Genomic DNA, 13,172 nt, shown 5'->3' on the forward strand with positions numbered 1-13,172 from the left:
GTGCATGGTTTTTGGTAGCTAGCAGAGTTATGAATGTAAGTTTCCAGGCTTGCCTTTTGGAGGTATTGTGCAGGTTTCCCTTGAGGACAAGTACTGAAAAATCACCTTAGGAGTGATCGCTGTGTGAAAAATGTTCCCCCATGGATGATATGATATATTTTTGTCGTCTTCTGTCATTTTTCTATCTGAGCTCATTCAAGAGTGCAGTGATTGTCTGGTTTCACCCACTTAGTTGTTAATGAGGCATTAGATGCACTGGATAAAGTACACCACATGTGATAAACATATGTAGGACCCATGAATCTTGAGTATGTGTTGTGAGGGATATTAATCATCATAACAGTGGAGATATGTCTGGAGGTTTTGCATCTTGTTCTGGCAGGGTCTGGTGCCGCTTTGAGTTGGCGTGTACTGGTCTATGGGGCGCATGTTTCTGATGATCTGGGCAAGGTTGGTGGGTTGTTTGAAGGCCAGAAGAAGGGGGTTCAGGAAGGATTTCTTTCAGGATGTAGTCCCTATCAAATATGGGTTGTAATTGTTTGATGATACCCCATAAGAGTTTCAGTGTGGGGTGGTAAGTAACAACTAGGGGTGTGCGGCCAGGGTTTTTTTCTTTTCTGTATTGAAACAGGTTCTCCCAGTGTATTTGGGTGGCCCTTTCCATGATGTGATCTACTTCTCTGGTGGAGTGTCCTTGTTTAGTGAAGGCCACTTTAAATGTGTTTAGGTGTGCATCTTGGACTTTTTCTTTGGAGCAAATTATGTGATATCTGAGTGCCTAGTAAATAACACATTATTTGGTGTGTCTGGAATGGTTGCTGGATCTGTGGAGGTAAGTGTGGTGATCAGTGGGTTTCTTGTGTATAGTCGTTTGTAGGGTTCCATTATTTAAGCTAATCATGGTGTCCAGGAAATGGATGCTGGTATGGAAGTGTTCTAGCACCCCATTGGAAGATGAGACTCTGGTTTTCACTGCTCATACATTTACCTAACTACCTTTTGACTGTTATGACAACTGGACTTGTACTTCTGGAATCCAGTCAGCCACAAAGAACTGGGAATTTGAAACGCATCAGCCTGGCTGCTGAATGAAGCAAGACAGAGGTAGTTATCGTAATGAGGTCATTGTCACCTAATTGGTCAGAGTTTCTGGGTCAAGGACCTACTTGACTAACTGGAATGGCTATGACATGCATAATTGAAAACAGGGAATAAAAGGTTAAACAGTCTTGGTGAAGAAACAAATGTGGACTCCATGGTGATCCAAGTATTGTCAATTACAGTTCCCTCAAGATGCCCTATCCAGCTGTTTTGTACTAGGACTTTAAAGGTATATACATAGGCCCTAAATTCAGTTATTTGCTGCCAGGTAGAGGGATCACTTGTAGGCCAGCAACATGTATCATATCATATTTTTTCCAAAGTACTGAAGAAGCTCAGACCTCCAAAGAGGTTAATATGTCCAACATGGAGTCTCAATTTAATCTGAAAACCCCTCATTTCACATCCCTTTGAGCAATTAAACTAAGTTTCTCTATACTGATTTAGTCTTAGTGTGTTTAATGATACCAATCACATCTCCATGCCAAGTATAAGAGATTCTGAGTACTTTACGTGTGAATTATAAATATGTCCCCAAGGACAAAATAATACCGAGAATCGAGGAGAAATTCATCCCCTTCAAAGGTGGTCAGTGTTCCACAGAGCCCAAGATATAGTTCTACCTTCCTTCTACCTCCATTTCACAATGCAGGAAAGAGAAGCTGTGGCACACCCTGGATGTCTGATGGCTTCTGAAAATATATCTTCATATAATTATTCAGAAAATCTAATTTTTATTTTGGAGCTTCCATGTGGTTAACTGAAGGAAGAAAGCATGCGAAGACCATTTCCAAGAGCAGGGATCCAGACAGACAATATTAAAAGAAGGGTTACTTATCAGTACCTATAATTCTTCAAGTGGATTGTCAGTATGGAACCATATGCTCTCTTCTTATGGTTGCTTGTGTATTTGGAAAGAACTTGAGACATTTAGGATTGCAGTATCTTCTATACCAGTGAGGACAGTTGGGAGAATGTTGGAATCCTTGAAAAAGAATGCTCACGATCCCAATGGTCACTATTTTCTAGAGGGTTCTTTCTGATTTAATGCCAACAGCCTTTTTGCATGCCCAGGAGTGGGGACCACTACAGACAATCTGTTCAAATTGGTTACTGGTGAGTAACCCTTCTATGTATAACTACAGTATTTAAAATCCTCAAAATTTATAGGTGATTAGCTCCCTCCAGATTAGTGATCTGCTTATCATACTGTATTATAAAAGCTGGGCCTCAGAGTTATCCTAAGTGACCAGAACTTAATTATGTCTTTGTTGGCTTTCTGCTTAGTGGGCCTGGTACTAGGTCAAGCTTGAAACCTCTTTGAAGGGAACAAGCATTTAAAAAATTCAAAACGGTGGGCCTCTTAGTACATTAAGAATTTGCCATCATAGTTTTTACATTAAAGACTTGCCCACTTCTTATAGAAAGGAAATGTGCGGAAAGATGTGAATTGGAAGATACCTGTTACGCTTCTGATTTTTTTTCTGTGCTGTTCTACATAATTTGTCAATGAACAGCAATAAGTCCTACAGAGTAGTAACAATAAGTCACTTGCCTCCTTTTATTATATAGTTTTTTGGAGATCTATGGAACGTCACAACATTGATATTGTCTTAGAAAATTACTTCTATTTATACAAGTCTATACATTGTGATGATAGAGCATCTTGCCATTGGGTCTTTTGGCTGTGGTAGACTGTTTTCCCATTGTCTTCTGATATGGTTATCAGGTTCCTGACTAAGCGAGAACAGAAGCTGATGCAGCGGCGACAACATGCTGAAGAACTGCTGGAGTGGAAGCGCCGTCTAGATGCAGAGGAAGCAGAGATACGTCGGATGGAGAAACAAGCCTTAGCTGCTTGGGACAAAGAGAGACTCAAAACAAAAACAGCCAAGAAGGAACTGGGGGACCAGAGAGCTGAACCCAAAGGTAAAACCATGTCCTGCTCAAAGAGTGACCCAGTGCAAATAATGACTGGGGCAAAACATAGCATATCATAAACTATTAGCCTCTGGTAAGCTCATATTTTTGTATTTTCTTGATGTGTGGTGGTGATTGTTCCTCTCTGGACACAGAATTGTGTTCTGTCCTCTGCTCTTTATTATCTTCTACCTCTTATCATCTTTAACCTTAGCTACCACTTTTACGTTAATATTCAACAGTATATCTTTAATGACTTTGTTCACCCTCACTTCTTGCATTGACCAAGTAAATGTGTTGCTTTGTTTCAACTTTCCAGAGCTAAATACCTCTGATAGAATTGCTTCTCTTATACAAGACGAGCTTTCTCAAGCGCCGCTCCATCTTCTCCTCAACTCAAAGCTTTTGGCCTCCAGTAGCCTTATCTTGGTGACATCTTTGATGCTGTACCCTTCTTTATAGTCTACATGTTATATCTTGAAATACACCTGAAACCGCCTCTGCAACTTTATCCATGTGTCTCAGTGCCTCTCTTTGTCTCTGTTGTGCTAATCCAGACCTTTGTCTTTTTGCCTTAACTGCTGCAACTCTATTGGCTCCAGGTACCAGCTCTCCAAACTTTAGTATTTGTACAATGCCACTGTCCATTGCCTGTCATCTCGTGTGTACAGAGAAGCGTGGCCACATCATTCATATATTTCAGGATCCAGTTTAAATTTTATTTTTTTATTTTTAAAACACAAATACCATGGTCTTTCACCTAGCCTGCCTCACAGACATTCCCTCTGAAATCCCCTTTCCACTTCAGTACTGTTCTCTTCTATCTCCCTACCAGCCATCTTACTACCATTGCGATTCCTGCCATCAGAGGGAGCCTTCTCCTGCCTCACAATTTGTATTTCAGATCAGTGAAAAGCTGTTTATCTTCCCTGCCTTTGACTTTTATTTTCTCTTGCTATTTTATTAACTCTGCAACTATACATTACTAAAGTATTTTTGGATGCAGTTTGTATGAAAGGTTCTTCTGTATGCAAAATAAACTTGCTTCGATGCAGCTCCCAAAATGAGTCTCGTTCAGTCTTCCTATGGCAGTTTGTAGCTTCAGCATGAGGTATAGAGGGCAGGGAGTCTAAGTGAAGAAAATACTGGTATCTTCAAGGATTGTCCCAGAGGATCTTAATTTTCCTTTCTCCCCTCACCAAATAAAGTACATCTTTCGAATCTATGAGGCAGTTCAGTGTTATGGTCATTTTCACTTGTCATTGCAAACTCCCACTTGAACGTCACACAGCTGTATGACAATTAAAAAAGAATGGTGAAATATAAAGTTTTAGTGAACAAAAACTCCAATGTGTTGAATGTAAAAAGTAAATGTATTTGTATTCCGTCCACTAATTTTATCTACCTACCAGGGTTGGAGCACAGTCAGCCTGGAGAATGGACTAAGGTGATTCCTTTCCCCAGCCTCTGCCCCAGTATTGAGTAGTTTTCTAAGGCTTTTTTCAATAGTACTCTATATCCTATAAAAGTTAGAAAACAGGAATTTTATAACTCAGTCCTGATTTCTGGATTCTGTCTGTCATCTGCCAAGAGTTGATGAAATCATAATATCTAAAATAGTGCAAGAAGCATTTTCCCACTGTTTCCCCTGTTTTAGGTTTGTCCACAACTGTTTCAGGGGAAGCATAGAATTTTGAACTCAGGATTTGGTTTTCAACCAATCACAGCTAACCATGCAATATTGTTGAGGGGTGAGGAATTATTTCCATAGGCAGATTCCATGCTCCAGCATTGGTCTCTGGCAGTTGACTTCACTACCTCCGTGACTGCTGAGGGTTGTAATTGAATAGTTTGGGGGATGTTGGAAGATGTTCAAGAACCAGAGTTTGGAAAATGTTAATTTAGAATATGCTGAAATCCCTTTGTTTTAGGCATCCAGCAGCCACTACTAACATTTGGCATTTTGTTTTATTGAAATTCCTTAATTAAATATCTCCTTGTTAAACAATTCAATACCATATAATGTGAAGTAACACTATGCAATCAGAATGGTGTAAACTTGAAAGCTTGTCTTTCATCAACAGAAATTGGTGCAAATATTACCTCACCCACCTTGTTTCTTTACTGTACAATCTGGCATTTAAACACAGCTTGTGACTGATTTTGTTTGATCAAATGCAGTAATCAAAACTACCTTAGATGCATGTAAATAGTGCAAGTTCTTGCTTGGCTGACTATACTGTGTGCTCTCTTTTACCTCCACTATCTCATTTCAGAAACAGCCAGTGAAGAGGAGTCTCCATTGCTTTCCTATACTCGTGTAAACAGTGAAAGCTCTGTCCCAGAAGAACTAGGCAGTCCAGCTGGTGAACCTGTCCAATCAGAGGCTGTGGACCAAGGGAAGCCAGTAAGCCCAGATCATAGTACACTTACTGAAGAAATGGTTTACTCACAGGATCTAGAGTCTGCTACCTCGCCAGGCAAGCTTGTGAGTGAACTTTATCCTTTACACTTACATGTTCTAGTACTAGTAAAGAACCATCAGAAGAGAAGTAGAAAATAAACTTTCTAGTAGCCATTTAAAGCTTTCTACACAGAGATTAAACTGTTTTCGTAGCTGTAATGCTATATCTGAGGGTGTCACTAAATATTGCACTCACATACTTTCTTTAAAACCATTAGGGGAAAAAATTGTTTGGGAATGGGGTCAGTTAAGCCTTTTTAACTTGTGTGCAGACTTACAACAGATTTTGAATGTGCCAGTGGGGCTACGCAGCATAATCAGTGGAATGCTAGCCCAGCATACCAGTGTGGTTTGGATGGATGATAGTTTCTCACGATTATATCAGGCACAGGAAGCTAATACTATGATTTTGATTTGAGTAATGCATTATAAAGTGTTTGTGGGTATTCCATAGAATCAGGAATACAGCTGTGCCTCACACATAGTCTTGCAGGTTACAACATAAAATGCCAGCTTGCTAGATAATTCTGGCTTTCTACTCTGTTCAAAGTATTATGTCTGCTTGACTTTGTAAGTTGCATCATGGTAATTCTTGTTATCTGGGCTTTATACCTGGATGAAGCTGTGAGGCTAAAGATGCTGTGTCAGTCACTGTCTGTGGAGACACTGCTCATCTCGACTTTCATTGAGTTTTACAAACACTTTTTCCTCTGGGAAAGTCCATTTAGAATGTGCAGCTGAAGAGCTAGAGCAGTATAACATCTAATGTGCCAAAGGTTGTATTCTGTCTGGGTAAAAGGGATGTGACAAGCATACTGTTAGTGCTGTAAATAGATATCTGGAAGAGAATCTGCCCTTAAGAGAAGTTTTGCCTGGCTGGAAGTTGAGCCCGTGTTGTGGTGGTTGATGTAGGGTAATGCCTTGCACTTCCTCATATTGAGAGATGTCCTTTCAGTTTAGCAGGTATATTTGGCAGCAGTTTTTACAAAAGTGTGGTTGCATCAACAAATATTCTAATCTGAAGCATACAAGTTTTCTTGTATAGCAATAAACTAGACCATGTAAGGCAGAATTACTGAGGTCCAGGCTCAAGATAAATGTCAGCTTTTGCTACTTTAGGTAGTTTTGTTCTGATGCATAATACACTGAGAAAGATAAAGCTTTTGTTAATGTATCTGGATAGGTAGTTAGCTATTTGTTATTGCTAAAGATTTATGACTAGAGAATACTTTCCTTACTTGTAATTAACTCTTGTTGACAGTGATCTCATACTTTTAAATTAAGCTTCACAAGTAGTTACTTATTTTTTCTTTCGTCTTTGAACAGTCTCCTTCCAAAAGCAGTACATCTATGTCAAAGCAGGATTCCATCAAAGGAAGCCACAGAACTGGAGGGCAGCTGCATTTACCTGTGAAATCCCATCAAGTATCCCACAGTTGGTCTGATGAGTCTTTATCCATGACACAGTCAGGTAAGATTGAAGATATCAAGAATACATTGTCTTGTGTTTAAATTCATTTCTCATATTCTTTGTTTTTGCAACCCAGTAAATTAACTCATAAATCTAATTAAGTAAACTGAAAATATTTGAAATTGCAGTGACTTCAGGATTCTGTGGGAGGGTTTTTATATTAAAGTTGATCACTTCAGCGTACAGCAATGAACAAAGTTTCCTAAATTGTGATGTCATTAACTGTTCTAGAAGCAATACAGAGCCTGAAAATCTGGTCTTAGAAGTTGGAGGAAATGATCTTTCAGATTCTTTGTTTTAAACCATATTGAGTTTGTGTACTTAAACACGCACGCCCACTGATATGAATGAGATCTTAAACATGTTGTTTTATTCATCAGTTCACTTTTAATGAAGCCGATGTTACTGACTTGGGGAACCCCTGTTCAGAATACTTTGACTTAGTTATTCACACCCAGGGATATTCTGCAGTTTGTGAGCATCAGAATGCCACCTTCATTGTAGGGAAGCTTGCACTGGGGTTGTATGTCTGTGCTTTATCTGCTCTGTAGGATGTAGTTTATCATCCTCTTAGTTGCTCTACCTGACAACCTTTACCAGTAAGGAATTGTTTTTAAAAAATGGAAAAGGAGAAAATTGAAGCAAAATTTCTCTGACAGCAAATGACTTGCATTAAAATTAATCCTGAATTTAGAATGTGCGCTTATATACAAACAGCAGAAAGTGTCGGCCACCACCAATGCAAAAAAGTTAACACCTGGCATAGTCTATTATAGGTGGAGATGGTAATACTAACCTATTAAGGTTGCCTGATATTTCCATTATAAGACCGTGTGTTTGGTTGCTTGCAGTTTTGACAAACTTTAACAGTTCGGGCTGCAATTTTCCATGCTGGATATCTGCTTCAGACTGAATTTTCTTAGAAAATTTCAGCCAAAATGGTTCTGGTGTTTCTGAAATCAAGGCTAGGGAAAAATACATTGTTTTGCCCATGTAGAAAAATTCTGGCGTACTTTTTTGAGAAGCTGTAGCGCAAGGACTTTGGAGCAAGGACTTGAAATTTGACAGAGGGGTTGCCTTTGTGTTAAGAATATGCCTTTTTGCCTTCCCTATGGAAATCCACCCAAATTTGGCCAAGTTATAAGCATTGGAAAAATCAGTACACACATGCTCAATAGAGACTTCCTAGAGTTTAACACAGGGATCTCAAACTCAAATCACCACGAGGGCCACATGAGGACTAGTACATTGGCCCGAGGGCTGCATCACTGAAACCTTTTCATACAATGATACAAAAGTATAGTCAAAAATGAAAAAAATTTAAGAGTAATATAGTATGCTATTAAAAGTCAATCTGATAACTTTTTTTAAACTGTAATGCCGTGCCTCTTCCCACCCCCTCCCTGCTCCTATTCCAACCCCTTTCCCAAATCCCCGCCCCGGCCCCGCCTCTTCTCCGCCTCCTCCCCTGAGCGCACTGCGTCCCCGCTCCTCCCCCCTCCCTCCTGGAAAGTCCTAAGCGCCGCCAAACAGCTGTTTGGCAACAGGAAGACCTGGAAAGTAGGCGGAGGAGCAGGGACGTGGTGCGCGGGGGGAGAGGGGAGCTTGGCTGCTGGTAGAGTCGGCGCCTATGGCAGGCCACAATGTGGCCCGCGTGTTTGAGACCCCTGGTTTAGCAGCTAGGATCGCCAAAAGTTCTGAGGCAAGAGAACTGGGAGTGGCTGGGTAAAACAACTGCTATTAGGAGGTTGGAGAGAGACACTGAGATAGGCCAAAGAGCCCAGGGAGGAAGACTGGAATTGAAAGCTAATGGGGATACAGAGGGAGGAAGAGAGACAGGGCGGGGGGGACTGGGACTGGTGATAAAATGGGACTGGGAGTAAGGTGCTTGTGGGGGAAGACTTGGACAAGGAGTCTGGAGGGGGAGAACTGGGATGAAGAGTCCAGAAGGGATTCTAGGACTGACTGGGCAAGGACACTGGGACTGGGAGGAGAAGCCTGAGGGTTGAAGACTGCGACTGGCTAAGTGAAGAGAATGGGACTGGGACAAGGTGCTAGGGGGGAAAGAGATGGGGGCTGAGACAGGTTTGAAGGGACAGAAGAATCTGTGCCCACTAGACATGCTCCCTTCCAGAGCTTGTACTAGAACCCAAGATCCCTAAGTCTCACCTTTCCTCTGCTGTCAGTAGTACCTGTGGAACCCACTGGCAAAGTGTGCCTCATCTCCCTCCAGTGCTGGTCCATATAGAGGATGACAACCTACTGATGCTATCAGTTACTCTGTTAGCTCAAAGGGAAGAGGTTTCTGTGGTGTATCTAACGGCTCCAGCCCTGCTGATGACCTATGTGAGTGGCAGTATGATGCCACGTGATGGAATTTGCGGTTTTTCAGCTTGCCTTTTAAAAATCTAGGAGATTACACACAAAAAAGCTACACACAAGAACATTAAAGTTTAATAAAGGCAAATGCAAAGTGCTCCACTTAGGAAGGAACAATCAGTTTCACACATACAGAATGGGAAGAGACTGTCTAGGAAGGAGTATGGCAGAAAGGGATCTAGGGGTTATAGTGGACCACAAGCTAAATATGAGTCAACAGTGTGATGCTGTTGCAAAAAAAGCAAACGTGATTCTGGGATGCATTAACAAGTGTGTTGTGAGCAAGACACGAGAAGTCATTCTTCCGCTCTACTCTGCGCTGGTTAGGCCTCAACTGGAGGATTGTGTCCAGTTCTGGGCACCGCATTTCAAGAAAGATGTGGAGAAATTGGAGAGGGTCCAGAGAAGAGCAACAAGAATGATTAAAGGTCTAGAGAACATGATCTATGAAGGAAGGCTGAAAGAATTGGGTTTATTTAGTTTGGAAAAGAGAAGACTGAGAGGGGACATGCTAGCAGTTTTCAGGTATCTAAAAGGGTGTCATAAGGAGGTGGGAGAAAACTTGTTCATCTTAGCCTCTAAGGATAGAACAAGAAGCAATGGGCTTAAACTGCAGCAAGGGAGGTTTAGGCTGGACATTAGGAAAAAGTTCCTAACTGTCAGGGTGGTTAAACACTGGAATAGACTGCCTAGGGAGGTTGTGGAATCTCTATCTCTGGAGATATTTAAGAGTAGGTTAGATCAATGTCTATCAGGGATGGTCTAGACAGTATTTGGTCCTGCCATGAGGGCAGGGGACTGGACTCGATGACCTCTCGAGGTCCCTTCCAGTCCTAGAGTCTATGAATCTATGAATTAAGGTTGCACAGTGAAGCAGTCAGAAGCTAGGAAAAGCCAGAATTAATGTTGCCTTTGCACCCTTAATTTGTCTTCCTCATGTGTATGCATTATGATACAGTCTTTAATTACATGATCATGTACTATTTTTTCCACCTGACCCCTGCCTCCACGAGTGAACAGGATGGAAGGTGCTCATGTAATGAGCAGCTATTCAATATTTTGTTTTATTTTCATTGTGCATTGTGTGGCCTTAAGCCTCATTTGCTGGACACTATTCAAACCCTGCTCTGAAGACAGAATTATTAATTCATTCATGGACTTTACTGTAGTGCTCATCACATAGTATCAGAGTACTTCACAAACGTTGTCATTTTTACAACTTCCCTGTGCGAAGAGAAGGTGGTATTATCCCCCATTTTACAGATGGGGAAGTGAGGCACAGACAGTAAGGTCAAAGGTGTCCACTAATTTTGGGTGCCCGGTTTGAGGCATCTAGGACCTGTTTTTCAGAGTACTTTTCATTACATAGCACTTCCTATGCTCAAAGCACAGCTCTCATTGACTTCAGTTGCAGCTGTGAGCACTCAGCACTTCTGCAAATCAAACTCCAGGGTCTCACATTAGGCACCCAGAAAATGAGGAACATCTAATTAGTGACCACCTGTGAGAGGTTTGGTTTAAGTGACCTGCCTGAATGAGACAGGAACTCTGTGGGAGAGGCAGGGATAGAATTCAGTTCTCTGGGCCAGCATTTGATTGCCTTTAACCATGAGATCATCCCTTCTTTTTCTGCAATCCCCTGCCTCATTCACTGCAGACCTTCCAACTTCTGCAACAAATGAAGCAGGGGTCCTCTACATATCCCCACAGCAGGTCCCTCTCCACAGCAGGTCCATCCTGTACACTGAATGAGGTGGGGGTTACATGGAAAAAAATAGTGTGTAATCATGTAAGTTAAACATGTATCATAAAGAATAAGCAAAATGGACCAAATTGAGGTTGCATAGACAACCTTAATTCTGACATTTCCTAGCTTTTCAGTGCTTGACTTTGCAACCTTAATAATGTTCTTATAACAGCTTTTGTGTGCACTAGAAAATAACAGGACTTGTCAGGACAAGTGTTTTCCATTTTGATATAAAAATGAATACATAAAATAAACACATTCACACTGATTAATTTTTAATAGCGTGCCACCTTCAGGGCACTGCAACATAATTAAAACATGCAATAACTTGATAAAATTCTCTTAAAGTTGAAACAGAGAAAACCAAATAAACATATCAGTATGAATAGATTAAAAATAATGAATATGGGGGGCCAACAGTGAGCATAATGAGCTCTTTTGAAATAAATAGTCTTTCAAGTATTTGGTATTTTAAAATATGATGGAGAGACTAAGACTGGTGTCAGCTGGAGGAGGGATTTGGGGATGTATCACTGCATTCTAATGTTGGTCTTCATTGTTGCCCTTTTTCCCGTACCATGTGACATATGTAAAATCATCTTGGTTCGTTAAAAAGACATTGTCAAGTTAAAAATAGATATTGCAGATTTATTTGCATGTGTAACTGATGCCTGAGATAAGTAAAGACTTTTTAAAAATGAATTTACTTCTCACCGTTTGTTTCCACTTCTGCATTTTTTTGTCAGCTTGAACCATGAAAATAGAATAGTCAATTTCGTGTTTGTTTATAATCTATTTCTGGTTCATATGTGCTCTCAATACTTGAAAACACTTTAGATGAAAGCTATTCCTTTAAAAAAAATTCATTAAAATTTTTCAAATGTCATGGCAACAGATTCCTTTGTTAGGCTTTGTAGAAACTTGCTTTATACAAAACCTGAATTTGGGCCTTAATTAACATGATGTTACTTTCACTTAAGCAGGAGGAATTAATTGTAATCAAGACACTTGCCGGAAAATAGGTACACTACCTCGGACTATGAGGAGAGATCACATTCTTCCTGTCAAACACCTATATCTATTTTGTGCACTGCTTGTTTAAAAACACTTTCATAAATATTTAACTACAAAACTTTACTGAAAAAGGAATGCATCACATTTACTAGCTGCTGGTAGTGAAATACCTTACTGCTACTTACTGTTGCTGTCTTTTGGTGAAATGAGGCACTGGTTATCGAACTGAAGTGTAAATTGCTATTGGGCCATTTAGAAGAACTAGCTGGTCATCTGGTGCTGCTGACTTTTCTTCTTAATTTCAGCTGGTTTTATAGCCTCTATGCCAATGAGACTGTAAATTAGACTGAAAACTATTAATAATATTTATTATTTGTATTTTGGTAGTGCCAGTCATGGACTAGGACCCCATTGTGCTAGGTGCTTTACAGACACAGAACCAGTGGTTTCCCCAGGAATTGAAATTAGGGGGGGTGTTCAAATTTACGGGGGGGAGTGTCAGGGCCGATGAGTTATATAAAAGAGATATGAATAAAGTAAATGTTTTGTTAGGATAATGCAAATTTAACATAAGGATAATGCAAGTTACACCAAAACACACAACAGGTCTAGATTTCTAAAAAAATATAATTTTTTTTTAAAGGTATTTAATTTAAATTGACTTTTGAAAAGTAAGCCATCATGGGATAAGAGGGAAGTCCTCTCATGGATCAGTAACTGGTTAAAAGATGGGAAACAAAGGGTAGGAATAAATTATCAGTTTTCAGAATGGAGAGAGATAAATAGTGGTATCCCTGAGGGGTTGGTACTGGGACCATTACTGTTCAACATACTCATAAATGATCTGGAAAAATGGGTAAACAGTGAGGTGGCAAAATTTGCAGATGATACAAAACTATTCAAGATAGTTAAGTCCCAGGCAGACTGCGAAGAGTTACAAAACTGGGTGACTGGGCAACAAAATGGCAGATGAAATTCAATGTTGATAAATGCAAAGTAATGCACACTGGAAAACAATCTCAACTATACATACAAAATGAAGGAGTCTGAATTAGCTGTTAACACTCAAGAAAGAG

The 13,172-nt window shown here is 40.3% G+C and overlaps 1 protein-coding gene across 1 annotated transcript in view; it reads left to right on the plus strand.

Annotated features, from left to right (window-relative positions):
* The window catches only part of LOC112105858 (centrosome-associated protein 350-like), a 160,742-nt gene that overhangs the window by 121,706 nt on the left and 25,864 nt on the right, over nt 1-13,172 (plus strand). Inside the window, exons 28-30 of the mRNA XM_026655416.1 lie at nt 2,831-3,030; nt 5,298-5,509; nt 6,812-6,956. Of these exons, the coding sequence (XP_026511201.1) occupies nt 2,831-3,030; nt 5,298-5,509; nt 6,812-6,956 (557 nt within the window). The remainder of the gene's footprint in view (nt 1-2,830; nt 3,031-5,297; nt 5,510-6,811; nt 6,957-13,172) is intronic.

This window comes from Terrapene carolina, unplaced genomic scaffold, assembly GCF_002925995.2.
Source record: "Terrapene carolina triunguis isolate 2854851 unplaced genomic scaffold, T_m_triunguis-2.0 Scaffold210, whole genome shotgun sequence".
Lineage (NCBI taxonomy): Eukaryota > Metazoa > Chordata > Testudines > Emydidae > Terrapene > Terrapene triunguis.